Source organism: Rattus norvegicus, chromosome 6, assembly GCF_021556685.1.
Source record: "Rattus norvegicus strain SHRSP/BbbUtx chromosome 6, alternate assembly SHRSP_T2T, whole genome shotgun sequence".
Lineage (NCBI taxonomy): Eukaryota > Metazoa > Chordata > Mammalia > Rodentia > Muridae > Rattus > Rattus norvegicus.
The window spans coordinates 133300127-133327355 of NC_141539.1; the positions used below are offsets into that span (position 1 = coordinate 133300127).

General features: G+C 52.9%; 1 protein-coding gene across 1 annotated transcript; it reads left to right on the forward strand.

Annotated features, from left to right (window-relative positions):
• Positions 1 to 27229, forward strand: Cyp46a1 (cytochrome P450, family 46, subfamily a, polypeptide 1). The gene is given in 15 exon segments (NM_001399701.1): positions 1 to 221; positions 7773 to 7853; positions 8524 to 8605; positions 11799 to 11872; positions 12309 to 12395; positions 16909 to 17047; positions 17555 to 17665; positions 18462 to 18612; positions 18767 to 18829; positions 20807 to 20879; positions 22871 to 22955; positions 23477 to 23587; positions 25506 to 25594; positions 26200 to 26266; positions 26509 to 27229. Coding segments are annotated over 15 exon segments (1503 nt in total). The 5' UTR covers positions 1 to 102; the 3' UTR covers positions 26680 to 27229.

Below are 27229 nucleotides of genomic sequence, written 5' to 3' on the forward strand. Positions count from 1 at the left end.
CGCGGGGCCTGGGGCCGAGGCGGCGCGCGGCGCTGACAGCTAGTCGGTCGCGGCCTCCGGCCCCCTTGGCACCTGGCGCCGACCCCGGCAGGGCTCGGAGCCATGAGCCCCGGGCTGCTGTTGCTCGGCAGTGCCGTCCTGCTCGCCTTCGGCCTCTGCTGCACCTTCGTGCATCGCGCTCGCAGCCGCTATGAGCACATCCCCGGGCCGCCGCGGCCCAGGTGAGCGGGGGGTGGGGGCGGGGGCCTGACTGGGGCGCTCGATCGCGGGATCTGGGGACCGCGTCCGAGCCAGCGCCCGGGACGGGGGTCCAGCCTCGTCTTGTACGCACGGCCAGCTCGGAGATGCAGGCCGGGAGAGGGGCGCTAACTATTCTTAGTAACAAATTACTCACAGCCGCAGCAGCAGCTGGGCGCCCACCGCGCTTGGCTGGGCCACACAAATGTGTCGGCAGCGACAGTCCTGTCAGGTAAGCGCTGCTGTTACCCCATCGTTCAGACCTGCAGACTGAGGCGCACGCGGCGAAGTCATCTGCCAAGGTCACACAGTTGGTAAGCCTAGATTTAAACCCGGGTCAGGCTGCTTTCAAAGTGGACGCTGCTAACTTTAGGACTTGGACAGGGCCAACCTGTCCAAATACAGAACACTGTACTTTAGTGACGTTTCTCTGTGTCTGTGTTTCTGTCCTGGGACATTCCATTTGTCCTCAGTATTTCCATTCCGTTTTTGGCCACTTTACCAATGTCTCCCATCAAAAGCTAACCTTTCTTTTTTTCTTCTTGTTTCTTTCTTTTCTTTTTTCCCCCTCCCCCTTTTATTTTTGAGACAAGATCTCTCTTCAAAGCCCTGGATGTTCTGGAACTCACTATAGACCAGGCTGTCCTCAAACTCACATAGAGATCTGCCTGTCTCTGCCTCCGGAGTGCTGGGATTAAAGGCATGTGCCACTATACCTGGCAAAAGCTTTTTGAAGCTTAGAGTAGATGTGTTATGTCAGTGTCCCAAGGGCTTTCATCACTTTAGAATTGAAAAATCCAGTTTCACATGAACCATACTGCATAGCTAGCAAGCCACTACTGAGTTCACAGGCAACTTGGTACCTGTCCCCTCTCGCCCCTTTTGCATACTTGTGGTTGCTCCAAGCCAGACTGTCCCAAACATCTCTCCATTGGACCTCCCCATTTCCCTTCTCTGGCCTGTGGGTGGTATCTTCTTGTTCTCACATCAAAGAGGCTGTTCCAATCGCTCTGTGTAAAGCCCACCCCACCCTGGGTGATTTATAAGGCTAGTACCCCTGAAGCCACCTTCTTCCACCTGTTGACTGCCCCACGCCAGAATGTGAGCCTGAGGAGGGCAAAGCCGTCCGGTTTGCTTGCACATCTCCCGTACCTGGAATGTTGCACTTACTTGCTCAATAAATATTTACTGAATGAATAAATAAGCAATGGTATTAGACACATTTTTTAAGACCTCTGGGCATGAACATTCTGGAAGGTACCATCTCCAGCATGGCAGCCTGAATTCCTATTTGTGGACCCGAGTGGCCCCTGTGGCTGGACACAGGGAGGCCACTCTTCTCCCCCTTGTGTCTCTGCCTTCCACGTGCCCTCTTTTTGACCTTGGGGGTTTCCCTTGGACCCCTTTTTCCTTGCTCAGTGCTTATAGCTTTCACTCCTAAATAGGCCTTTCCCAGGCCTCCATGCCTTGGCTAAGAGTGCTAAGTCCTTAGGGAGGGGGCCCTTCTGTTGGACCTCTGAATGTATTATATATAGTCCACGTCGAGCTCCTAGCGTCACTGTGCCACCTCTTGTTAAATGTCTGTCTTGTTCACTGTGGTATCCTTCATGTCTCTCCCAGCAGAATCTGACACATGTGCAGATTTCATGTTGGATGGTGGAATTTCTGGATTCTGTTTCCAAGTCATTCATCCACAGTTCAGAAAAGAACGAGCTTCTGTTGTTGTGACAATGTCTTCTTTGAGACCTAGGGGCTCTAGGCCTTTCACCTGTTTGGACCGGCATCTGGAGAGGACAGGTCTGAACTCTAGTTACTCTGTCTCAGAAAGGAAGGAAGGAAGAAAGAAAGAAAGAAAGAAAGAAAGAAAGAAAGAAAGAAAGAAAGAGAGAGAGAAAGAAAGAGAGAGAGAAAGAAAGAAAGAAAGGAGAGAAAGAAAGAAAGAGAGAGAGATAATGAACATACTTTAAAAACCTACCCTTTGAAAGTGTTTAGCAACACAGTTGCATAACCATCAGTAATTCTAGAACATTTCTTTCACGCCCAAGAAGAAATCCTGTATCCATTGTCAAGTAAGCCCTGTCTGCCTGCTCTGGCATCTCTAGCAGTGGTTCAGGGCTGTCTCCATGGGTGGCCTGTACTAGATGATGTATATGAATGGGGGCTTAAACCTGGAGCCTTTTGTGTCTGCCTTCTTTCACTTAGCACAATGTTTCTAAGGACCATCTGTCTTAGATTGCTTCTACTGTTGTGATAAAACACCATGACCAAAGGGAATTTGGGGAGAAAGGGGTTTACTTCACTTTGCAGGTTACAGTTCATCATCTGGGGAAATCAAGGCAGGAACTTGGAAACAGGGAGGTGGAAGTGGGAACTGAAGCAGAGGCTATGGAGGGGTGCTGCTTACTGGCTTGCTCCCCATGGCCCACCCAGCCTGCTTTCTTATACAACCCAGAACCGCCTGTATAGGGATGGCACCGCCCACAGTGGGCTGGATCCTCCCATGTCAATCACTAATCTGGAAAGTGCCCCACAAACAGAACGCCTATAGGCCACTTCATCGGAGGCATTTTCACAATTGAGGTTCCTTCTTCTCAGATGACCCTAGCTTGTGTTAGGTGGACAAGGCCAAACAGAAACAACCCTTCCCAGAGCAATCTGAGTCTGTGTGTTCTGTGTTGTCATCCTCTCTTACACCAGAGTCTACCTGCGACTTCCAGGTGTGTTCAGGGGAGTGTGGTGCGAAGAGGCTGACCATAACCCGCCCGGGTTCTTTAGTGGGTGAACTGAACAATACATAAATCCGAAGATTTGGATTCAAACTGGATTGGTGGTCGAATATAAAACAACTAAATGAGAGTTCTGGAACATCTTGTAACACAAATAAGAGCCCCTGGCATTCAAAGCCTGGACTTACAAACTGTGAGTGGCCATCCTGTGGCTGATAGGAAACCTATGAAACAGCACCAGTCCTTTGGTGTTCTAGGGCTGTGCCAGCTTTCGAGCAAGGATCTCTTTGCCTGCAAGAGGCAGCTGCTGCTCCCCACCCTGCCCTCCACCCTCCTTACTCTGCAGGAGGCCCTCCCCCACCTCTCTGCTTTAAGTACAGCATCCTACTGCACTGATCCATGTAATCGCTGGAGACTCGAGCCCCACGTTCTGATCCTACACAAACACTTTCTGCTTCTTTATTTCTCCATCTCTGCTGTAAACTTCATCAGCCCCTGCTCGCCTGGTCCTGTGCAGCATCAGCCCCTGCTCTCCCGGTCCTGTGCAGCATCAGCCCCTGCTCTCCCGGTCCTGTGCAGCATCAGCCCTTGCTCTCCCGGTCCTGTGCAGCATCAGCCCCTGTTCTGGTCCTGTGCAGCATCAGCCCCTGCTCTCCTGGTCCTGTGCAGCATCAGCCCCTGTTCTGGTCCCGTGCAGCATCAGCCCCTGCTCTCCTGGTCCTGTGCAGCATCAGCCCCTGCTCTCCCGGTCCTGTGCAGCATCAGTCCCTGTTCTGGTCCTGTGCAGCATCAGCCCCTGCTCTCCTGGTCCTGTGTAGCATCAGCCCCTGCTTGTCTGGTCTTGTGCAGCATCAGCCCCTGCTCTCCCGGTCCTGTGCAGCATCAGTCCCTGTTCTGGTCCTCTGTAGCATCAGCCCCTGCTTGTCTGGTCCTGTGCAGCATCAGCCCCTGCTCACCTGGACACGACTTGATGATGAAGGGTCTTCTTTAACCTGCTTCTAAATTGATTTTGGGATAGATACCTTGACATTGTCTCCAAGGTAGTCTGATGGAGGCATTGTTAGTTTTTCCTTCCTACTCAGAATTGCTGGTTTGTGAGTTGTATAGGATGGGGACTATTCTACAAAGGGCTTAGTCATGGGGGAGCCCCACCTGGTCCTGTTCTATGTCACCATCCAGTGGACTCTATGTTCTCAGCTGAGCGTTTGGTACCTCTGGCACATACGTGGTTCTTACCTGCCCATACCTGTGGTGGATAGCTTGCTGCTTCTCACCCATTGTGGGGACATCTCTCTTGTGGCCTTGCAGTAGGCCATATAGATGGTCCCTGTTTACTTATGACCACAGTTGATAGAGTCCTTGGATCCCCAGCTGGCCAGTCCCTCTTACGGGAAAGCGGGTGTTCTAGGAAGTCCTGCACGGCCATATGCAATCTATCACCAGGGTTATGACAAGTATGGGGGCTCCCAGTGTTCACTTAAGAGTTTTACCTTCCTGCATCCAGGGCCAGTCTTCCTGCTTGTTTTCTCCCCTTGCGCCCCCTGCTGGAGCCAGAGGGAACAGCCCTTAGTTCCCTCCTGGCCTTCCGAGTTTGCCGTTGACCCAGGTGTAGACCTTGGAGGGGAAAGAGGTCCCAACGTCAGAGAGGTGACTCAACTGAGAACTTTCACCCCAGTGTGTATAGTTTTAGGAGCGATGGCCACATGTTTCTGGAAATACAGCCCATAGTATGTGGTGTCTGCAGCTTACCTTTCTCCAAGGGCCCCTCGCGAAGAGTGACCTCAGTTGCCCTGCACTTCCTGCTCCAGTAACATTCAGCCACCCCCTCTCCAGGCGGCATCCCTGCCTTCTCTCAGCCCCGCCGCGCCTCCCCCTCCAATCGCATGCTCAGCTTTTATTCTCGCCTCCCACTCCCCCCAGCAAATAGAGCAACTGGGGAGAAATTCCTCCCCTGGCTTCCGCTGTCACAGCTGCCCACCCCTGCCCCACAGACCCACAAGCACCTACCTTCTAGCTGTTCTTGCTGGTGGCCACTGATGCCTTGACCAAAGCGAGTCTGGCCCGGTGGCTCAGTGCCCCTGCCCCAGCAGCACCTCCTTCCTGCATATACTACCAGTTTTCTTCTGCGCTGCTCCAATCTCCATCTTGAAAAGCCTGCCTCTCTTCGCCCCCAGCTTCTGCGCCGACTCCCTCTCAAACCTCCTCCCCACAGCAAACCCTCTGCAGACCCTGCTCTGGGCCTCCAGTCTCCCCCCCCCCCCCCACCAGTGCTCTTGAACTCACTCCCATTCAGCCTTAGCCGCTGCCTCGCTACAGGTGTTGCTGAAGCCAATGCCAGCCCCAGGTGCCTACCTGACCCTAACGCCCACCTCTGGCCCACAGAATGGGGCTTCTCTGCGCGCCCTACCCTGCTGCCTCCTACCTAGCGGTGTGGACTCGCGCTCCTAGTCGCTGTGTCTTTGCTTTGCCACCTTGTCAGTGATGTTCTAGCCCTTGGGACTTCTTTTCCTGTTTCCCTGCATCCCTGTGGCTTCGTCTGGATACTGGTTGGAACATGGCGCCTTCCTGTGAGCTCTCAGTCCTGGGTTTAGCGTAGAGTGTTCTCTGAACTCTAGATGTTGTCTCTGCTCCCCACCCTATCAGCCAGTGGTTCTCAACCATCCTGACATGGAGACCCTTTAATACAGTTCCTCCTGTCGTGATGACACCCACCTATAAAATACCTTTGTTGCTACTTTGTAACTGTAATTTTGCCACTGTTATGAATCTTGTTTGTTTTAAGACAGGGTTTCTCTGTATAGCCTTGGCTGTCCTGAAACTCACTCTGTAGACCTGGCTGGCCTTGAACTCAGAGATCCACCTGCCTTTGCCTCCTAAGTACTAGGATTAAAGCCATGCACCGTCCCACCCATCTCCGAATCTTAATGTAAATATCTGATATGCAGCCCTTGTGAGGGTCTCGACCCACAGGTGGAGAAACACTGCTATAAGCTTTTCTTTTGGTTCCTTGGCTGGCACAAATTAGCAGGTCCAAGGCCACGTTTCTGTCTTTATCTGCCTGCCTCAGGCAACAAGAAAGTAGGTCATGGGACCAGGCCACCCCAGGGTGGCGAAGTCGTTAGAGAGAGCAGTTAAGCTGAAAAGTGAGGAGTCTCTGGGAAACTGAGGCACAACCCTCCTTGTAACTCTGGGTGCTTGTGTGGAGCACATGTCCCACAGCTGTCCCACAGTTTGAGGAAGCAAAGTCACTGATGGGGATCATTCTTTAGGCAGAACCAGAGAAGGCCAAAGGGCTCTGCCCTGAATCCTCTTGCCGATCCACAGCTCTCCAGCCCAGCTCTGTCTGTATCTGTGTCATCCTGTCACCTCTCATCCTCACTGGCTGCTGTCCCCTCTGATTTCGCTCTGTGCCTTGACCTGCCTTTATTTCTAGTGCGGCTGTGAAAAGGATCCATTTAGGACCAAGTCAGATCCTCTCTGTGCTTTGCTTAAAACCTACCAGTGACCCACACCTCACTGAGGTCAAAGGGCAGAGTGCCTTTCAGCGTCCACCCTCCCACCCTGGTGACCCCACATTGTGCCACTTTCTCTTCTGGGACCCTGCTTCAGTGTGCGCATCCTCCTGCTGCCCAAGCACATACCTCAGGGCCATTGTACCCGCTCTTCCCATTGCCTGCAATGTTCTTTCTGGTGTCCAGAGAGTTCAGAATGTCATATGTGGTGGCCAGTTATCTCACAGCTGTGTGTCTAGCTCACAAGCCATCTCTCTGTCTGTCTCTGTCTGTCTGTCTGTCTCTGTGTGTGTGTGTGCGTGCATGCGTGCGTGCATGCGTGCGTGTGTGTGTGTGTGTGTGTGTGTGTGTGTGTGTAGTATAGAGGCCAGAGATGGCAGAGGTCTTCTTCAAAACTTTATACCTCACTTCTTTTTTTTTTAATATTTTATTTATTTATTATATATGAGCACACTGTAGCTGTCCTCAGACACACCAAAAGAGGGCATCAGATCTCATTACAGATGGTTGTGAGCCACGATATGGTTGCTGGGATTTGAACTCAGGACCTTAACCTCAGGTTAAGAGCACCGACTTCTCTTAACCACTGAGCCATCTCTCCAGCACCCTATACCTTACTTCTTAAGACATCTTCTCTGACTAAACCCACAGCCCACCAATTTGGTCACACTAGCAGCCTGTGAGCTTCATCTCCTCAGCATAGAGATCACAGGGCAATCTGCCATGCCTTTAAAACAAAACAAAAACAAAAAAGCAAAAAAACACTGGTGCGCTCGGAATTAAAACGCAGGCCCTCCTGCTTGCGTGGTGATTAGCAGCTGACTTTTCTCTCGGCCCCTCAGCGAGTCTGTAAAGCTGAGGAGCTGTGGGGCTGCGCCCGGTGCCTGCTGCACACTCCAGGCAGATGGTTTCACCACTCCGTCCCCATCTGACCTGTGGGTAATGGCGACAGTGGTGATTGTGGTGTGTAACCTGGCCAGGTGATGTTGGGCATCATGGGTATGACAGCATGGAGCTTGCCACATGGCAAATGTCACATGGGTACCCGAGGCCACTGAGTCCTTCCTTGGTGCCAGCCATGGACCTCCAACCAAAGGGCCTGAAGTAAGACGACTCTCTAAGGAAGCCTTTGGAACCCATTGGACCACACTGTGCACCATCGGTACTGTGGGCCTGGTGCCCTCAAGCCAGCACCATGCCCCTCAGCCTCAGTTCCCAAGACCACCTCTCCTGAGGGGGGATGGTAGGTACCCTTGAAGGTGACCGGTACCAGGCCTGATCCCTCCCTTTCTTCTAGCTTCCTTCTGGGACATCTCCCCTACTTTTGGAAAAAGGACGAAGCTTGTGGCCGTGTGCTCCAAGACGTGTTTTTGGATTGGTGAGTCGCAATTTGTCTCTCGTTTTTACTCTGGGTCTCTCAGCAGGAACCCCACTTTGTCTAACTCCCTCCCCCAGAATCTCTTACCCTGCCCCAAGGCACTCCCTCTGCCTCCTCCCAGGTCACTCTCAGTTCCTCCCAGCACCTGACCTTACCCAGGTCGCTCCTACCTTGGCAGCTCCCCTCAGCATAGAGGCAGATAAGGCTGTATGAAGCCAAGAGTTTCTGCTGACCACCAGGGAGCCTTAGAACAGCTGTTAGGATCTCTGGGCCTCAGTTCCCTCTTCTGCAAACTGTCCTGGAGTGTAGGTAACAGTAACTGTTTGGGGTGTTATTTTCTGTCTTTCAAAACACTTCCAAATGGCTGATATTGCTTAACTCCTGGCACACACTTTTGTGGGCAGAGGACTGTATTTCAACTCTTGTTTAATGGATGTGGAGAAGGAGTTTAAGGGGGTCTTCACTTAACATTATGTGTTAACAACAGAGAAAAGCACCCCCATCCCCACCCCCAGCCCAGGCCTCTTGGGCCCCAAAAGAAGCTCTCATGATTGGGGTTGAATGTCTCTTGGAATGGGATGTTTTTGCTACTCCTCCTGACCGTGGGGCCCACTGAGCCGGGAGGGTGCGATTCATGTTTGGGGGGATTGACAGTCACTTTGGTTCCCAGGGCTAAGAAGTATGGTCCTGTTGTGAGAGTCAATGTCTTCCACAAAACCTCAGTCATCGTCACGAGTCCTGAGTCAGTCAAGGTAGGAGATGCCTCTGTTGCCATGTCCTCTCTCTGATTTGTGGGTGACACCGGGCCCAAGGAACTGATACTGCCCTTCCAGCCAGCCTCCTTTGAATTGTCTCCATTACCACAGATGCTTTTAATCCTCCCAGAGGAGGGACTTAAGTGCCCCCCTGATATGAGGAGGGGGGCCATGTTTGTACCAGGAACAGGTACCCACTATCTGCAGGAATGGACTCAAATCTGAGCGTGGACCTGGGGCAAGTGACTTCATTAATTTGAGCCTCTATAAAGTAGGAATGATGGCCTCTGACAGGCTTAAGGATAGGGCTGAATTGATGTGTGTGAGCCCTGTAGTCCAGCCTGGCACACAGCAACACCTCAGTAGATGGTGGTGATTCCACAGTGGACTGGTGGGGGTGTGGCTCTCTGCCTGCAGGGTGACTCTGAGAGAGACAAAGTTTGATGTACTACAACTCACGGTGTGTGTGTGTGTGTGTGTGTGTGTGTGTGTGTATCTGTGCATCTGTGTGTGTGTATGCACACATGAGAGCACGTACTGCAGAATCTAGAAGATGGCTTCTGTCCCTAGGAGCTAGAGTTACAGGCATTTGTGAGCCACCTGACTCCAGTGCTGGGAATTGAACTTGGGTCTTTTGTAAGAGCAGTGTGTGCTCTTAACCTCTGAGCCATCTCTCCAGCCCACTGTTAGTGGGGCTTGTTTTGTATTGTTTTGGTGATACTGGGAATAAAACCCCATGCCTGGTTCTAAAATCATTTAAAATATATTAATTTATCTGCTATGGTGGTGTACACCTCTGATCCCGGCACCCTGGAAACCTGGAGATAGAGGTTGGGGGGTCTCTATAAGTTCAAAGACAGCCTGGCCCACATAGTGAGTTTCAGGTCAGTCCGAGCTACAGAGTAAGTCCCTGTCTCAAAAAGTTTCCTTTTCCCTTTGGTTATTGTGTACTTCTTTGAAGAGTGCCAGCTTTCAGCTCGGCAATTGGCTTGCTTGCAGATGAGTCTGGTCTTTTCCAGCCTCACTTGAAGGTCTGTAGCGTAGGCTAGAACAGGTTTGACTCCAGGGCTGGGCCAGCCCCTCTGAGAGGGAATAGCTACCTGCAGCCTCTCCTGAGGGCTTCCTGTCTGAGGTTGGTGTGTTCTGGCGAGGGCAACTTCAACCACCTGTGGTGTGTGCGAACCCTGAGACCCTCAGAGCTGAGTGCTACCCGTTCATTCTGCTATCTCAGATCATGCAGTGATACGTGTATGCACACGGCATGTTCATGCAGTGCTCAGGACCCCATGTAGAGGGACTCTTTCTACACACACCTCCCCTCCAGGATGCTGGCCTAAAACTGCCAGCCTCCCGCAGCCTACCCAGAGCCTGACTTCTTTCTGCTCCACTTAGCACAGCTGCTGGGCTATATCTGGGACTCCGTTAGTGTCTTTGTCCTGGAATTGACTGGGTAGGAAGCTAGAGTAGCCCTTGGACACCATGCCTTTCCTCACCTTGGTCTTCTGTCCTTTCAGCACACATTTGCACGTGATTTGTCCGAGCATCTGACACTAGACGCTTTACCCATTTCCTTTTGCAGTTTTGTGGTTTGCAGCAGGAGAGTAAGTTCTTAGCTGTCACTGCCTCTGGTGTGGTTAGCATCAACAGAGGTGACCAGAGGAAGGGTGAGGTGTTAAGGGGTTCATTGTGTCTCTCCCTTACCCACTAAACTCAGCTCAGTGGTCAATCATGGATCCCAGACTCTGGGACAGCATGCTGTGGGAGATAAACTGGTGGTGGCAGCTCAGCAGTAGGGACTCTTGTTTAGTTGATGAGGAGCTTACAGATGTGAGGGGCCTTTGAAAGGAACAGGAAGGTGGCATTTGCTATCATGGTCTTGGCTGGGCGGGGTGATGGCAGAACTTGATTTATAGATCGGGGTTTGTGGGGTGGGGCTGAGGTCCCTGGGGTGACTCATGGTGCAATGCCAGCCACCCCTGGGGTTTCCTTTCAGCTGAAAGCTTGGTTTGAGACCCCAGAGTGGAACTCACAGGGACTAGTATTTCCGGTTGGAGAGAAATCCCCAATTCCTTCCTATGCCTCCAGGATCAAACTTAGTCTGACTGGGCCCTGCGGCCTCTGCTGCCTACCACACTTCCTACATCCCTCAGCCTGGAATCTGGCGTTCTCTCCCTGCATCTGGCCTCAGATTGCCTGGTTCAAATCCTGTGCCTACCACAAACATTTCCTACTTCTGTTTTTGTTGTTTTGTTTTTTGGCATAGCCCAGGCTATGGCCTCAAACTCACTATGTAGCCAAGGACACCCCTGAACTCCCGATCTTTCCACCTCCCTCCCAGTGCTGGCATTACCAGTCCCCACCACTATGCCCGTTCTGTGCAGTGCTGGGGACAGATCCTGTGGCCTCATGCTTGCTGAGCAAACACTGTACAAACTCAGCAGCACCCCAGATCTCTTGTGCTGGTTCTAAATCTCTGTTTTTCCATCTGTGTGTAAGATTCGTGCAAGCCAGTATGTGTATCTGAGGGTGATGGGGCAGGGAGTAAACTGCAGGCTGTCGATGTGCCCTTGACACTTATTGAGCACTTGCTGTGTACCAGGCGCCATTTTCAGCTCTCTTGCTGCAGAAGTGACTGACTCCTCACTACAGCCGGGACCAGGCAGGCACCTTTAACCATCATTATATAAGGAGACAGGGCCAGAGAAGGAACCTCATCCAGGGTTATGGAGTCAGCAAATAAAGGAGCAGGGTGCTGAGGCCAGCCCAAGCCATTCTCTACTGGGCTAGACTGCCTCCGAGGCTGTTGGGTAACATCAATACTGACGTTGACATAGCTTTTGAGAGGCAAGATGGCCCTTCCTCCAGAAAGTACTCCTTCATCTGAGGCTGGCCTGGGGCTGCTGGCAGCCTATCCTGAGGGTCCCTCCTGTGTTTCAAGGCTTTGCCGCAGTGTGGCATTGGAAGGCGTGGTGTAGGGTCCCGTGCCCATTCCAGCTGTGTGCTCAGCACCTCTGGACCCTTTCCCACACCCCTCTGGAACTGCTGGCTTAAAGACAGGCCTCCTGGTGTGTGGCCAAGAGTCCACTTGGCCATATATCTGTTACGTTCCCTCTGGGGCCAGAGCTTGGCTGATGCCAGTGTGCTGAGTGTGGCCTCTCATGGTTTTTGTTGTTTGGGGGGTGATATTTAGAAGTTCCTGATGTCCACCAAGTACAACAAGGACTCCAAGATGTACCGTGCGATTCAGACTGTGTTCGGAGAGAGGTAAGGACCCGAGGAAGGAGGACTCCACTGGGAGCAGCACACGTGATGGCTGCCCTGTGCATGGTGGCTCCACTCTCTGGATTGGAATTCTTTCCCCTCCAGAGGCAGATAGGGGTGGGTGGTGGGGCATTGTTGATGCTGGGACATAGGGTCACCTTGCTTTATTTATTATGGTATATAATGACAGATTTAGGATGCGTATGATATTTTAAAACACATATTATACTTCTTTTTTTTATCATGCTAAATGGACAGTATCATACTCACTTCTTACCTACATTGACACCTATAGTCTAGCCACATCCACACTGTAAGGTAGCCATCATCCCACCAAGTCCCAGAGCCTTTTCCTCAATCCCAGGGTGACCCTGAGCCCACTGAGCAGTCCCTCCCGCATCCCGCCTTCTCTCTGGCACCCTGTTCCTGTCTCTTCCAGACTGTTTGGCCAGGGCTTGGTGTCTGAATGTGACTATGGGCGCTGGTATAAGCAGAGAAGAGTCATGGACTTGGCCTTCAGTCGCAGGTGAGCATGTGGGATGAGACCCGCCCCTCCTGGCCACGGGTAGTGCTGGCTGGAGTGGGCTCTTTGGTGGGGAGACCTCATTCAGGGACCTTACTCTGATGAAGGGAAATCTGGGGACGTCAGAAGTCAGGAGGGAGAGTTGAGGGAGGCCCCTGTATGGTGGCTTGGGAACATTAAGGACTGCATGACCCCACTGGCCAGAGGTGGGGACAAGGATGGAGCCCTGCCATCCAAAACTGCCCCACTCCAACTCTGGGTCTCTTCTCTTACTCATTTTATTTTTCAATTCGTGATGGTGCCTTATTTCTTTTTTTAAATAATCCTGTTACTGAATTATACATCACATTCTATATACTTCACTCACTTAAAATGTATCATTCAACAGATTGTTTCGGTCATCATAGATGTGTGCCATCGCCACTGTGATTACTTAATTCTTTTTTTTTTTTTCTTTTTTTTTCGGAGCTGGGGACCGAACCCAGGGCCTTGTGCTTGCTAGGCAAGTGCTCTACCACTGAGCTAAATCCCCAACCCCCCTTAATTCTTATCACACTAACTTTGTCTGGATTCTCAACATTTCACACACATGGACTAGCAGTATGCAATGTTTCATATGTGGCTCTTCTGGCCAAGACTGATGGTGATAGCCTGTGCTAATATTTACTTCTTTTTCATTGTTGAGTAATATTCTACCACATGGCTACTGTCTGTTGTTTATTCAGTCAGTAGGTATTTTGGTTGTCTCCACTTTGTGGCTGTCATGAGCAGTGCCACCAGGACACATCGACACAGGCTTTTGTGTGAACATGTGCCTTCATTTTCTCAGGCATAAATACCATTTGTAGTCCTGTGGTAACATGTGGTAACATGTGGTAACATGCTGAATCTGTGTCTGACATTCTGAGAGAGGTAATGTTTTACTTAGATATCACTTCAGACTTATTGCTAGTAGAACTATGTTTGGTTTATAATTCTGTTCTCTGTCTGTGTGTCCGTGTTTATCAATGCTGGGTGTGATGATGCAAGTCTATAACCAGCAGTGAGGAGATTGAGACAGGAGGACGGACGACAAGTTCTAGGTTAGCCCAAGCTACATAATGAGACCCCGTCTCAAACAAACAAAGTGCACTCATACGTGTGTATATGTGTGTATACGTAATTGATTTGGTTTGGTTTGTTTTCTGAGACTGGGCCTCACTATGCATCTCTGGGTGTCTTGGAACTCACTATGTAGACCAGGATGGCCCCAAACTCACAAAGGATTGGCCTGCCTCTTCCTCCCAAGTGCCAGCTGGCACAGTGTCCTGCAGCCTGGGCTTGTTTGTGGTCTCCTGGTGACGAGGCCTGGGTCTGCCTTCCTGTGGAAACAGAGTGATAGACACCCCATCCTCCCTTAAGAATCTCATCCCACAGTGCATCCTGGTAGTCTGACATATAGATGGCCATGTTAACTTTGTTTAGGAGTCGGGACGAGGGGTCAGTTGGGGGGTTTGGCTGTAAGGTCACTCTAGAATGAATAATCTGTGGGCCCTGTGTAAGCATTCCCTTCTGAGCCATCCCTGTTGCCTCTCCTATAACCCCATCTTCTTTCTTTATCTTTTTTTTTCCTTCTTGTGTCTTTTTTCACTGTTCTGGACAGATGTCAATAAAACCCAGACCTATTCCACCCTACTGCTTGGTGGCCTTTAGTGGCTGTCAACTGAAAGACGGAGGTCAGCCCCTCACCTCTGGTCTACACCTACCTTACTAGTTGCTGGTTTCCACCATCCTGCAGCTACCATGTTCTTTTACCATGTGCTCTCTCTCTCTAGGAAATCCCTATTGCCTGTTTGATACCCAGCTTAGATATCCCCTCCAGGGCTGAGCTCCTGCCACACCCAGGCGGTGCTGTCTCTGCCAAAGAGGATGGAAAAGAATAACAGTGGAGACTGAGAGCCAGTTGAGCTCTGTGAGTGAGAGAGAGCCAGGCACACGAGCCAGCCGAGCTCCACGGTTCCTGCCCTCAGTTATCCCAACCAGATGGTTCTAACCATGGGGTCATGACATGAGGATCAGGCCCGTAGGATGGCTTACCTGGTAGAGAAGCTTGATGGATGGGCACACCCACACACCTGTATGCACGGGCTATGTATGTACTATGCATACATTCCCTAACCCCTGAGCCAGACCGTCCATACTAGTTCATTGTGAACACCCGCATTATCAAGCTATAGGGACCAGACTTTGTACAATGCAGGCATTAAGAGGCTGAGTCCTGGGGCTGGGGATTTAGCTCAGTGGTAGAGCGCTTACCTAGGAAGCGCAAGGCCCTGGGTTCGGTCCCCAGCTCCGAAAAAAAGAACAAAAAAAAAAAAAAAAAAAAAGAGGCTGAGTCCTAAGTCACCAATGAGGGACGAAAAAGAAGTGCTGGTGACTCGGTCTCCAGCCACTGTCCCCACAGTGTCACTGATGCTTTAAACAGAACTGGGAAGTACACTCCCCTTTCTACTTTTCTAGATTTTACTTTTTTTAAAATTTTATTTATTTATTCCATGTATATGAGTACAGTGTCGCTGTCTTCAGTCACACCACAAGAGGGCATCAGATCTCATTACAGATGGTTGTGAGCCACCATGTGGTTGCTGGGAATTGAACTCAGGACCTCTGGAAGAGCAGTTAGTGCTCTTAACCTCTGAGCCATCTCTCCAGCCCCTAGATTTTACTTTTACTAGAAGATCTTGGTCTATTTTTTTTCTCCATAAAAGACTAGAGTGTTTATGCAGTCAGCAAGATGGCTCGATAAGTAAAGGCACTTACTGTCAGGCCCGGCAACTTGAGTCTGATTCCTGGGATCTGCTCGGTGGAAGGAGAGAAACAATTCCCACAGGTTGTCCTCTGACCCCTACATGTGCACCCACATGCAGGTGTGCATGGGCAGTGCACACACACAGTAACAGATGCTAAAAGACCACAGGGCTGAGACTGCACTGTACCTCCCTCCCTTTAGCAGGTTTCTCTGCTTACAGTGGTGACAAGAAAGTCAGTTTTGACCAGCTGCACACTGCCCGAATGGTTCACCTGACTGTGATCGCTAAAAACAAACAAACAAACAAACAAAACAAGAACAACCTGAACCAACAGACCATGAGACCATGCAAGCAGATGAAGAGAAACCCAGACATTAGGGTCAGGTATCAGTGCTTGAGAGACGGTCCTAAGGACCATCTGGAAGCTGCGCAGACGTCTGTGTGCTAATGGGAGGGAGGTCAGCAAGGGACTTAGGGGGACTCTTACCTCCCTAAGAGCACAAGTTGCTTCCAGGGTTTTGAGGGTGTCAAGGAGTGATGCAGAGAGCTGGCTACAGGATAAGAGGCTCAGCTGGACACCGCCAGGGAAGTCAGCCAGCGAGGCCCCAGAGCAGTAGAGAAGGACAGTGAACTGCCTGTCCGTTTTCTTTCCTAATTTAAAAAATGTTCTCTTTGTTTCTCTTCCATACTTCCTCACTGATGTTTTTAAAGCCTCCCATTTGAAGATAATTCCAAATTTCCAGATAAATTTCAAGATGAAGAATGTAGGACGGGGGGCTGGAGAGATGGCTCAGTGGTTAAGAGCACGCACTGCTCTTGCAGAGGACCTGATCTCTTGTCCCCTGATCTCTCTACATGGGCAGCCACATGCATGTATGCATGTGCACAGTCAAGTCCTGCCACCAACATGGTGGCCCACAGCGGTCTAACTCCAGTTTCCAGGGGATCTGAAACCTTCTGGTATCTACCCGCACCTGTCACGTGGGTGGTACACCTGCGTGCAGTCAAACACCCATACACGTAAAATAAAAATGCACAAATCTTAAAGAACAGGGCAAAAATTACCCATGTACCTCTTTCTCAGATTACGATGCAACACTTTTAATTGTAAACATCATTTTTCCCTCCATAAAAACTTGGAACTATGTAATGGGAAATGTGCCGTTCTCCTTCCTGCTCCCGTGGCTGCTGAGTTTGGAGTGTATCCTTCCATATACATTCTGTGCCTGCGAGATGTCCCAAGGCGGAGAACGCAGTGCCTTTGGGAGCCGAGTTACACATGGCATGGGGGGGGGGGTGGTCTCAATTTTGCTTAGAGTGGAGTTAAACCACTTCCTTAGACCTAGGCACTGTGGCTGCTCAGGAACAGGAGTGAGATGGAAAAACCAGAGACTTCAAATGGCGGTCCGGCTCAGAGGGGCAGGAGGGGGTCCCACAGAGCTGTCTCTAGGACTGTAGGGGACCCCAGAATTTCAGCACTGTCACATTCCTTTGAAGTCAGGATGGAGGCATCGCAGTGGCAGGAGACTATGAAGCCATTAAGGCAGGGGTGTGTGTTTGGGGGCGTGGGGCAATGGGACAGTGTCCATTTGGGGCTAGATTCTGTTGCTCTGGCTCCAGGCCCAGTCTGGGAATTGGATTGGGAGGCTGGCCGTGTCCACCTACCTCACTGAGGCAGAGTGGAGGGGCAGGGCGGTGAGCCAGGGACACCTATCCTGCTTTCCCAGCTCCTTGGTTAGCCTGATGGGGACGTTCAATGAGAAGGCAGAGCAGCTGATGGAAATTCTAGAAGCTAAGGCGGACGGACAGACACCGGTGTCCATGCAGGACATGCTGACCTGTGCCACCATCGACATCCTGGCCAAGGTGATGGGTAGTACTGGCTGTGGGGGTTGGGGTGGGGAGGCTGAGGCACGGGGTGGGGGCTCCTTCTCTCTTCCTCCTCCTGTAGCTCAGTTGTTCTCTTCCGGGCTCTGCATAATTTCTGTGCATTCCATCTCCTTGGTTATTCAAAGCGACCTAGTTTGAGGTTGGGGTTCCGACTCTGTCTCCAAAAATGCACCCTCAAAGGTATTGGGACTGGCTTCAGCTGGTCAAGGCAACTGTGGATGTTCTCTGAGGCCCACCTGTCTCTGTTCTCTTCTGCAGTCCTGTGGGATAGGGCTGGGCTGGGCTGGTGGCTGTGCACCCCTGGGGAAGGCTGCAGCTCAGGGAGAAACAGTATTGGACCAGGGAGGGGGCAGAGCTCAGGACTCCGTGGATCACTTTCAGGCGTAGGTAACACATAAACAAGGCCCAGGTCTCCAGCTGCCTGTGTGAGGCTCTGTGCTGCCTCCATGTCTCCAGGTTTGACCTCAACTTTCTCTCCCATAGGCAGCTTTTGGGATGGAGACCAGTATGCTACTGGGCGCCCAGAAACCCCTGTCCCAGGCAGTGAAGGTCATGCTGGAGGGTATCAGTGCGTCCCGTAACACCCTGGCGAAGGTACTGCCTGCCCTTCCACAGTGACCGAGTTGCGCTTGTGCCTCTGCATGTGCTGAAGCACCTCCTTCAGTGACCTCTGTCAGAATGGGTTTTGTGTGCCAGTGTGTCCAGAATGACATCTGAATCTACATTTGCATGCCCTACCTAAGAGCGGAACCTAATCAGAGAGGCGGAATGTAAGTCAGGAGTTAATCTTTGTCTTGTGTTAAACAATCCCCAAAGCAGGCATTCTAGGGTGCTGTGATGACCTCACCATGTCAGATGTTTTGGACTCTTCTGTCTTTGTGTCCCACTGTCCTCAGCACATCACCTCATTGTCATAAGATGGCTGTTGTAGCGCCAGCTATCACTTGCTTATTCCAGCCAGACATGAAGAAGAAGACAGGGGAAAGGTGATTCCTGAGCCAATCTCCGGTTCCCTTCTGCTCCTGGGGCCTTGAGTCTATGAGCTTGCAGCCCCACGTGCCACCACCATTGACTCTACTTCACTTCTCTCTGGCCCCGACTTCTCCTTTCTGACGCAGCCCTGTCTGCCTCCTTCAGGGGCTCTTTCTTCCCAGTGCTGCATGGAGGCAGAAGGGCCTCTCTTCCCATCATTTCTAGGGACTTGGTGCAGGAGGGGGAAGCTCATGCTTGGACTCAGTCTGCTATCTTGTTCTGGTCTGCCCGGCTGCTTGATCTTTTCTAGAATTTTCTCACGTTCTCCCCCAGCACGCTGCTGTATGGATTTCCGGGTGGGGCCTGGGGAGGGACCTGGGGACCTTAAGGGCCTCCTTGAGCTGGGGCTCTCCTTCAGTTCATGCCAGGGAAGAGAAAGCAGCTTCGGGAGATCCGAGAGAGCATCCGCCTGTTACGCCAGGTGGGGAAGGATTGGGTGCAGCGCCGCCGTGAGGCCCTGAAGAGGGGTGAGGACGTGCCGGCCGACATCCTCACGCAGATTCTCAAAGGTGCGGGATGAGGTGGGGTACCCAGGAGCAGGGCTGGGCGGGCTTGGGATGCTCACATCCCATCAGCCTCTGGCTTCAGAGGAAACGGTGCCCCCTGAGCCCGTGGCCTGGGAGCCAGGGCTGTGGTGGGGCTGAGTGCGTTCTTGCCTTTCAGCTGAAGAGGGAGCCCAGGACGACGAGGTTCTGCTCGACAACTTTGTTACCTTCTTCATTGCGGGTGCGTAGCCCGTGGTGTGGCTCTGGGCACCTTAATCCTGACTTAGCTCAGGGGTGGTCTCAGCGCAGGTCCCCGGGGAAGGGAGCCTGACTTCCTGCTATCCTTGGGATCTAGTAAGTGGTTGCCCGGTTTGGGAAGCCTGATTCTCAGGAGAGCTTGGCTGTAAATTTCGGGTTGCCCCATTTCAGATTTATTCAGATTTATTAGCTTGGTATAAATATGTGCCAATAGTGTTCACTCATCTCCTGAGTATTACTGCTTGCCCAGAAAGCCCCTCCTCACCTCTAGCAATCTGGTAGATACCCCCTCCTCATGTGACTGCCCACTGAGCACATTTTGGACCAAGTGGAAGCCATCCTTAGGTCCAGAGAGTCCCTCTGCCTGCTGCTCCTGGTGTGCGGCTTTCTTTATCTGAAGTTGATTTGGTGAGGGCTAGCTCCCCCACCATAACGGTTACCTGTCCCACAATAGCAAGGCTGCATGGTCTGGACACTCCCGTGGCTCTGTGCAGCTGGGACCCCCACAGATGGGACACACTGAACGAATGCTAGAGCACAGGCGAACAGTGGAGAAGTTAAGGTCCCTTGGCAGGAGTGGACAGACACGTTCTGTTGGTCAGGAGCCTGCTACATGGGTGAGATGTGTCCTGGTGGGCAGACGCCACACAGAGACCACGTTAGAGCTGCACTGCAGGGCACCATCCTGACACAGGGTCCAAAGTAGCTCAGTTGGTAAACTGCTTGTCATGCAAGCGTGAGGAACCCAGTCAGAGCTACAGCACCCACCAAAAGGCAGGGTACAGTGCTATTCACCCAAATCCCTGTGCAGGAAGAGGGATCCCTGGGACTCACCAGTCGGCCAGCCTAACCTAATCACTGAGCTAGTGAGAGGCCAGTGAGAGACCCTGCCTCACAAAACAAGGTGGATGGGTCGCTGGGAATGACACCTCTGGTCTCTGCACACATGCACACTCAGGTGCATGTGTGCCCCCATGCACACCCCCAAACACATTTACCCCACATACACACACAAAGAGAAAAGCAAGCACAAAACTGGGTCTGAATGGAGCCAGGTCCGGTGCGGGAGGCCCAGAGAGCCTGAAGCTCATCCCTGCTTTGCCAGCTGGGATTGCTGCGGATCCCTTGGCCTCTAGTCTGTCCCCCAGTGAGCATCCCTCCCCCTCCTCACAGCCCACCGTGAGCCTGTGTGGAGCCAGGGGGCCAGCAGGGGACGCTCTGCTGCTCATACCTCAGGCAGCCCAGGGCCATCCTGGCCACGCCTGAGCTGTCCTGGCTCAGGGATTCTAGGAGCAGGTGGCCTCACCTCCCTGTGCCAGCTGGCAGTGACGCAGCTTGGCTGGTCACTAGTGGCTACCTGCTGAGCCACTCACCTCTCTCAAGAGCTTTCATGTGACTCAGTGCCCTCCCTGCAGCCAAGTCACCCTTGGAGGAGTTTGACCCTGTTGATTTGATGGCTTCCTGCCTGACCTCTGACAGGACGTTGGCCTTTGGTTGAGGTGGTCTGTCAGTCCCTCTGACGGGCCCTGGAGGCAGGGCAGGGCAGGGCGGGCAGGGCGGGCAGGGCCTTGGGCTCAAACACTTCATTTCAAGCTCTTTTTAGCTTCAGCTTTTTTGAAACAGTGTCTCTATATAGACCAGACTGACCTCATACTCAGAGAGATCCCCCTGCCTCTGCCGCCTAAGTGCTGGGATTAAAGGTGTGGGCCACTAGCACCATTCATTTCTTTGCTGTAAAACAGGACCACTGAGCAGAGGATAGAAGGAATAGTTCTCAGAACATCTAAGTGGGCAGCTTTACTCACCCACTGGATAGTAGACGGATTGCAAAGACAGACAGACAGACAATCTCCTTCCTATCGCAGCCATGGGAGAGGGAAGATGTGGGCTCTCAGATGGTGGCAGGGCAGGGTGTGGGCAGCCCCTGCAGTCTCACCCAGAGCACCCCTTCCTCTTTCAGGTCATGAGACTTCCGCCAACCATCTGGCATTCACAGTGATGGAGTTGTCTCGACAGCCGGAGATCGTGGCAAGGTATGAAGGCTGCCCTTGGGACTGGCAAAGGGCTTTTGTGAGATCATTCCAAGAGTTACCTGTATGCACACCATGCCTGGAACTCTCCAATAGACCTCGTTTCCTTTTGTTCCAGGGCCTTTGTACTTGCTTCCTGGCCTAGAGACCCTACTCTCTGCTTTACTCCCGGAGAACATGTTCTCCTCCAGAAAAGGCATCTGGGATCCTTCAGAGCCATCATCCCTCCCTCCCAAACTGCCCTAGCCCAGCAATGTTTCCTCGGGACACTGTTGGCCCTGAGTCTTTGTTTGCTAAGAGAGACCAAGAGTTTTGGGCCAGTAAGAACTGTGGTCATTCCTTCCCCTGTGTACAGAGCATCCCAACTGTGGCTGACTACCAGCCCTTAGGTGGCAGGACTAAGGAGGGTAATGTGGTGGTGGCATGGGACACAACACTTGAGCTGGCCAGATCCTAGCTGGCTTCCTTTGATGGGCACCCTCAAGAGTGTCAGAGAGCAGACAGAACCAAGCTCCGAGCCCGTGGCCATGCAAGGAGCTGTAGAATTCTTGGGAAGGGGTACAAGCTGTTATAAGCTTCGCTGGTCACCAGCAGGGAGGATAGAAGTAAGAGATGGCATGAGATATAAAATAGCTTGTTGGGGAGTTGGCGAGATGGCTCAGTGGTTACGGGCACTGGTGCTCTACCAGACGACCCGGGTTTGATTTCCAGCACCCACATGGCGGCTTTCAACCATCTTTAACTCCAATTTCAGGGTGTTGCCAGTGCCTTCTCCTAGCCTCCACAGGCATTGCACTCATGCGGTACATAGACATGCATGCAGGCAAAACACCGCTACACTCACAATTCTAAAAACAGCTTATTGGATTTTAGGTGAATATGTGTGCTCGTCCATGTGTACATAGATAAGCTAGAAATGCGCACTTTGTTGCAGACCGGGGTGTAGCTCGTGGTAGGCGCTTGCTAGCACGCACAGGCTCAGGCTTCATCCCAGACACTGGGAAAATATGTCACATTTGAACTATTTTTAAAAAGTCCAAAGACACTGAGAACATTGATGCTGTGGTGCAAGTCTGGCCATCACCTCACCCCAGGGCCTTTTATCTCCCCAACTCAAAACACCGCCCTGTTAAACAGCTCTCCCGCCCTCAGTACCCTGATCTGTGGAGGTGCCTGGCGAGAATAGCATCAGACAGCGTGCGTCTGTCAGCATTGGGTTCTCAAGGCTGGTGAATGTTGGAGCCCAAGTCAGAACTGTGTTCCTATTTGAAAGTCTAGATCTGGGTCCGTCACGGTAGGGACATGGACAGGTGACGTTCGTTCGGGCAGCTCCTGTCCCTTGTCTCCTGATCCCTAGCTGCAGTGATTATGAACATGGGTGGGCAGCTCCATCTTCAGCCACACCTTCTGTGGGCCACACCCTGAGGTAGAATTACCAGACAATAATTCTGGTTTTAATTTTGTGGGAGCCACCACCCCACTTCCCACAGCAGCTGCACAGCTTTCTGTCCTCATCCATGGTGAACCCGGATCCCATCTCCTCCGTGCCTCCGCACTATTGGCTACCCCCTGGTCTTTTATTTTCCTTTCTTTTTCCTTACTGCCATGCTGATGGGTGTCAAGTGGTCCAGACCCACACTGAGGCGGTGGCGGCCTCCCTGCACCATTCTCGCTGGTCTTTCTGCTGTCAGTCTACCGTGCTGAGTACCAAAGGCCCAGCATCAAAGCATTAAAGGCTATGTGGGACATGTTCTTTCCTAAGGTTGCATTCGAGCAACAAACAAGGATGGATATTTTAAGGTTCCGGGAACATGGTTCCTATTTGCTGTTAGATGTAGCCTGACTAGGACGCAGGTGCCTTTCCCACAGGGGCAGGCGATGTGTGCCGGTGGGAACCCCATACCCTACTCTTCCAACTCCCTACCACCCGGCACCTTATAATGCTTCAGGCAGAGGTTTCTCTCCATCGTGAGTGTCTCTGTCTTACCTGGCAGGCTGCAGGCCGAGGTGGATGAGGTGGTCGGTTCCAAGCGGCACCTGGACTACGAGGATCTGGGGAGACTGCAGTACCTGTCACAGGTGTGCAGCGTGGGTGAAACACCTCTGGGCAGATGTGTGGGCTCGGGGCTGCTGCCTCACTGGGCCCTCATTGGAGCCCAGGCTCCCCTGGTCTCAAACAGCAGGATGGGGATATCCTCCCACCCCCAAGGATGTGGCCAGGGTTGGAAAGGGGTCCTTTAGCAAAGGGGCTGGAATTGCCCTTCAGGCAAAGCTTTTCTCCTGGCAGCTGGCTCAGCAGGCTTCTCATTCAGCGAGACAGGGCTCCCTGATGCTCCAGGCTACTGTCTCTGGGGGAATATGGGCCATGCCTTCTGGTCTCAGTGTTTCCCCATGTCCCGGATAGTGCCCCTCTCCTTTAGACCTCAGTTTCTCCTTTGGTCACATGAGGGATGGACTCTATGATAAGGCTGATGTTCTGGGAGCCTGGGCTGCCCTGCGACAGAGTGTTCAGTGGGAATGGGAGTGGCACTGTGCATACTGCTACTGGCCTTGGGCCATCCTGATTTCCCACACCACCTTCTCTCTCGTGTCTTCTGTAGGTCCTCAAAGAGTCTCTGAGGCTGTACCCACCAGCATGGGGCACCTTTCGCCTGCTGGAAGAGGAGACCTTGATTGATGGGGTCAGAGTCCCTGGCAACACTCCTCTCCTGGTGCGTGGGGCCCTCAGGTGGGCTAGCCTGTTTGTCCCCGGGACTTGCCATGCCATGTTCCTCTTACTATCCTGACCCTCGATTTCCTGGCTGCCTGTGTGTTTGCCTTAGTCTCCCTGTGACTCTGCCGGGTCCTTTCCTCCCCTTCACACGGCCAGCCGAAGACCCCAGCTTTCTAGACAGGTCTAGAAAGTGCTCTACACACAGTTGCACACACTGAGGCTTAGTCATTTTCCTGGGGCTCCAAATGGTGAGAGGGAGACAATGGGGCATTCTTGGAGTACTCTGACCCCATTTTTTCCTGTGCATGTGCGTGTGCGTGTGCATGTGCGTGTGTGTGTGCATGTGCATGTGTGTGTGTGCGTGTGCGTGCGTGTGCGTGCGTGTGTGTGTGCGGTGTATGCATGTGTGTGTGCGTGTGCGTGTGCATGTGTGTGTGCGTGTGCGTGTGTGTGTGCGTGTGCGTGTGTGTGTGCGTGTGTGTGCGTGTGCGTGTGCGGTGTATGCATGTGTGTGGGCATGTATGTGTAGGATGTACATATGTATGTGGATGCTCATACATATGGGAGCCTGAGGTTGATGTCTAGAATCGTCATCCTCCATCTGACTCACTGAGTCCAGTCTCTCAAGCAAACCCAAAGCTTGCATATATGACTAGTCTCTCTGACTAACCTGCTCTGGGGATTTGTCTCTGCCTCCTGAGGCTGGAGTTGTAGCAGGGCGGCCAGGCTCACCAGGCATTTTAAGTGGGCTTGGAGGCTCTGAGCTCTGGTCCTCATGCTTCTGTAGCGAGCGCTTTAACCACTGGACCATTTCCTGGTCTTTGCCGCCTGCCCCATTTTTCTTAGCTCTCTTTCCTCCTTGCAGCCCTTCCTCCTTCTGCCCTGGATCTGTTGTATCCTGCTGGATTGTGTGCAGTTCTGTTCTCACCCACTCACTGGGCTCATTGGCCTCTGAGACCCCTCACCTGTCTCTGCATGCCAGTCATCCCCGACACCCCCAGCAGTAATCCATGTCCTCAGTTTAGTGCCTCTAAAGCCGTGCCTCAGTCTGTGGATGTGGGCGGAGCCCAAGTGGGCATGCCCACTTAATGCCTTTCCTGCCAGGGCTAACAGAGGTAGCCGCAGGCACAGCAGAACTGTCAATGAGTAGTGAAGATCTGCATAGCAAAGCAGAATGAGGGTGCACGCAAGGCCTTATATATAGAGGGGGCGCCACCCCAGCTCCCTGGCTACCTCTGCCCCAGCATCAGGTTCCTGTGAGCCTGGCTCACCCTTGCACAGTAGTGGGTGATGGGAACCAGTCAGTCTGTTTGCGTGCATGGGATAGTGATCAGCAAATACCCCGTTCATAGTGGATCCCCTGGCACCTCAACATGCCCAGCACAGCAGTGCCCATAGCCCAGTTAGAGGGCACATTGCTTTCCCAGGGCATAGGAGGACCACCAGCTCCCTCAGGAGGGACCTTGGGCTCAGGTGAAGGTGGTGGGGCTGCTGCTTCCCCTGCTTCTGCCCTGAAGGCTGAAATGAGCCTGGGTGGAGGAGGGGCCAGCCCAGCCGGCAGGAGGAAGGTGCCTCCCAGCACCAGGCCTCAGTCTGTGACCACTTAGTTGCTGGGTGACTTCAGCTAAGTTTCTGAGCCCTGTTGTCTCATCTGTACAACAGGGGTCACTGTGGCTGCTACAGGGCTGTGCCAGGCAGGGGATGGCATGGCACAGGACACCCTGAGGGCAGTGGACATATCTTAGTGTCCTCTCTCTTCCTCTTTGAGGGTTTGGGGGTGTATGTGGAATGTCACACCTGTCTAAATAAGTAGAAAGGTGCTGTGTTCCACATCACCCCCGGGGGCTGAAATGGGTTGGGAGGTACAAGGGGAACAGCCTGGGAACCAGAGACACCAGCTCCTTTGCCTGGCGCAGTTCAGCACCTATGTCATGGGGAGGATGGACACCTACTTTGAGGATCCACTGACTTTCAACCCTGACCGCTTCGGCCCTGGAGCGCCCAAGTAAGTCCTTCCTTGAGCTGCTGTGATGGGGTGGGTCTGTGGGTGAAGCATCATCACGGAGGCCTCTGGACTGCCTTACCTGCACCCACAGCCCCTCCAGAGCCCCGGGAGGGGGCTGTGGCTGCCCTCACAGCTCACTTGCTCTCAGGGTCCTTTTCTTTTGCTGGGATAAATACTCTGACAGTGTTGACTTTGTCAGGGGGAAAGGGCTTGGCTTAGCTCACAGTTTAAGGATGCAGTCCGTCACTACTGAAGTCACAGAAGCGGAGGGCAGAGAGGACAGGGCATGGCTGTGCCAGCTCTTACCTGGCCTCTCCATCTTATAGCCCAGGATGCCCTGCCCAAAAATCGGGCCACGCCCAGTGGGCGGGGCTTCCCACCCAATAACGTGACCCGGATAATGGTCTCCCAGCATGCCTCCTCCCAGCTTCCAGATCCTGCCAGGTTGATGATCAACACTAACTGACACAGGTGTCCGAGGGGCAGAGCTCAGCAGTTTCCTGAGGATGGCTCTGCTCCTGGGCCTAAGCTGGTCATGTGGGGGAAGGGACAGTGGTGGGACACCCTGCTCTTTGTGCTGACCCTGAAGGGCCTCTCTCCTGCAGGCCGAGGTTTACCTACTTCCCCTTCTCCCTGGGCCACCGGTCCTGCATCGGGCAGCAGTTTGCTCAGGTAGGGGCGTGTTGCCTGGGGCCCCCAAGAAATAACTGCAGGGTGGGACCAGGCTGGTGGCCTGGGGGGAGCGGGGAATTGGGGGCTGGGGCTGAGTGTGCCAGACAGGAGAAAAGAAAGGAGAATCTGCGTCTGTGCTTCTCCACTGGCTCTCTGTGTTCTCCCTTTCCTATCCTCCTTCCTGTCTTCACTGCTTCCCCCTTCCCCCTCTCTCTCCTTCCCTCCATGTCCCTCCCCTACAGATGGAGGTGAAAGTCGTTATGGCCAAGCTGCTTCAGAGGCTCGAATTCCGGCTGGTACCTGGGCAGCGCTTTGGGCTGCAAGAGCAGGCTACGCTCAAGCCACTGGACCCTGTGCTGTGCACCCTGAGGCCCCGGGGCTGGCAGCCTGCACCCCCACCCCCACCCTGCTGAGCCCTGGGTAGGGTCAGACTCCTCGGACCAGGGCCTCATTGGCCCCCATTGCTGCCCATGGCCACCCACTGGCGCCCCTGACCCTTCTGCCACCTTCCACGATGGCTCCTGGCAGGCCCTGTCCCCTCGCCTGCTTCACACCCTCGTGCTTCCTGTCATCTGCTGGCTTTTCAGCTCTTTCTGGTGGGCCCTGCCTGACCCCCAGCTACCACCGCCACCATCCTCATCTCTCCCAAACCTCTGAACTTCTGCACTGGCCACACCCTCAAAAGAGACTCCCTAACTCCTGCTCACTCCCTAATCTCTTCAAGTGACACATCCCCCAGGAAGCCCTCCTTGCTACCCACGGCCAGGCCAAGGTCTTTCCTCTGTGCTCCTACCTCTAACACACTGACCACACTGTATTGTGAATGTCTGCTCATGTGACCAGCTGCCCTGCCAGGCTGTGAGCACCACAGGGCAGGGTCTGTGTGCACCTTGCCTCTGAGGCCCCTGCTGCAAACTAGGGTTTGGAACAGAGTCGATGCCCAATAAATGTGTGTTGACTGCA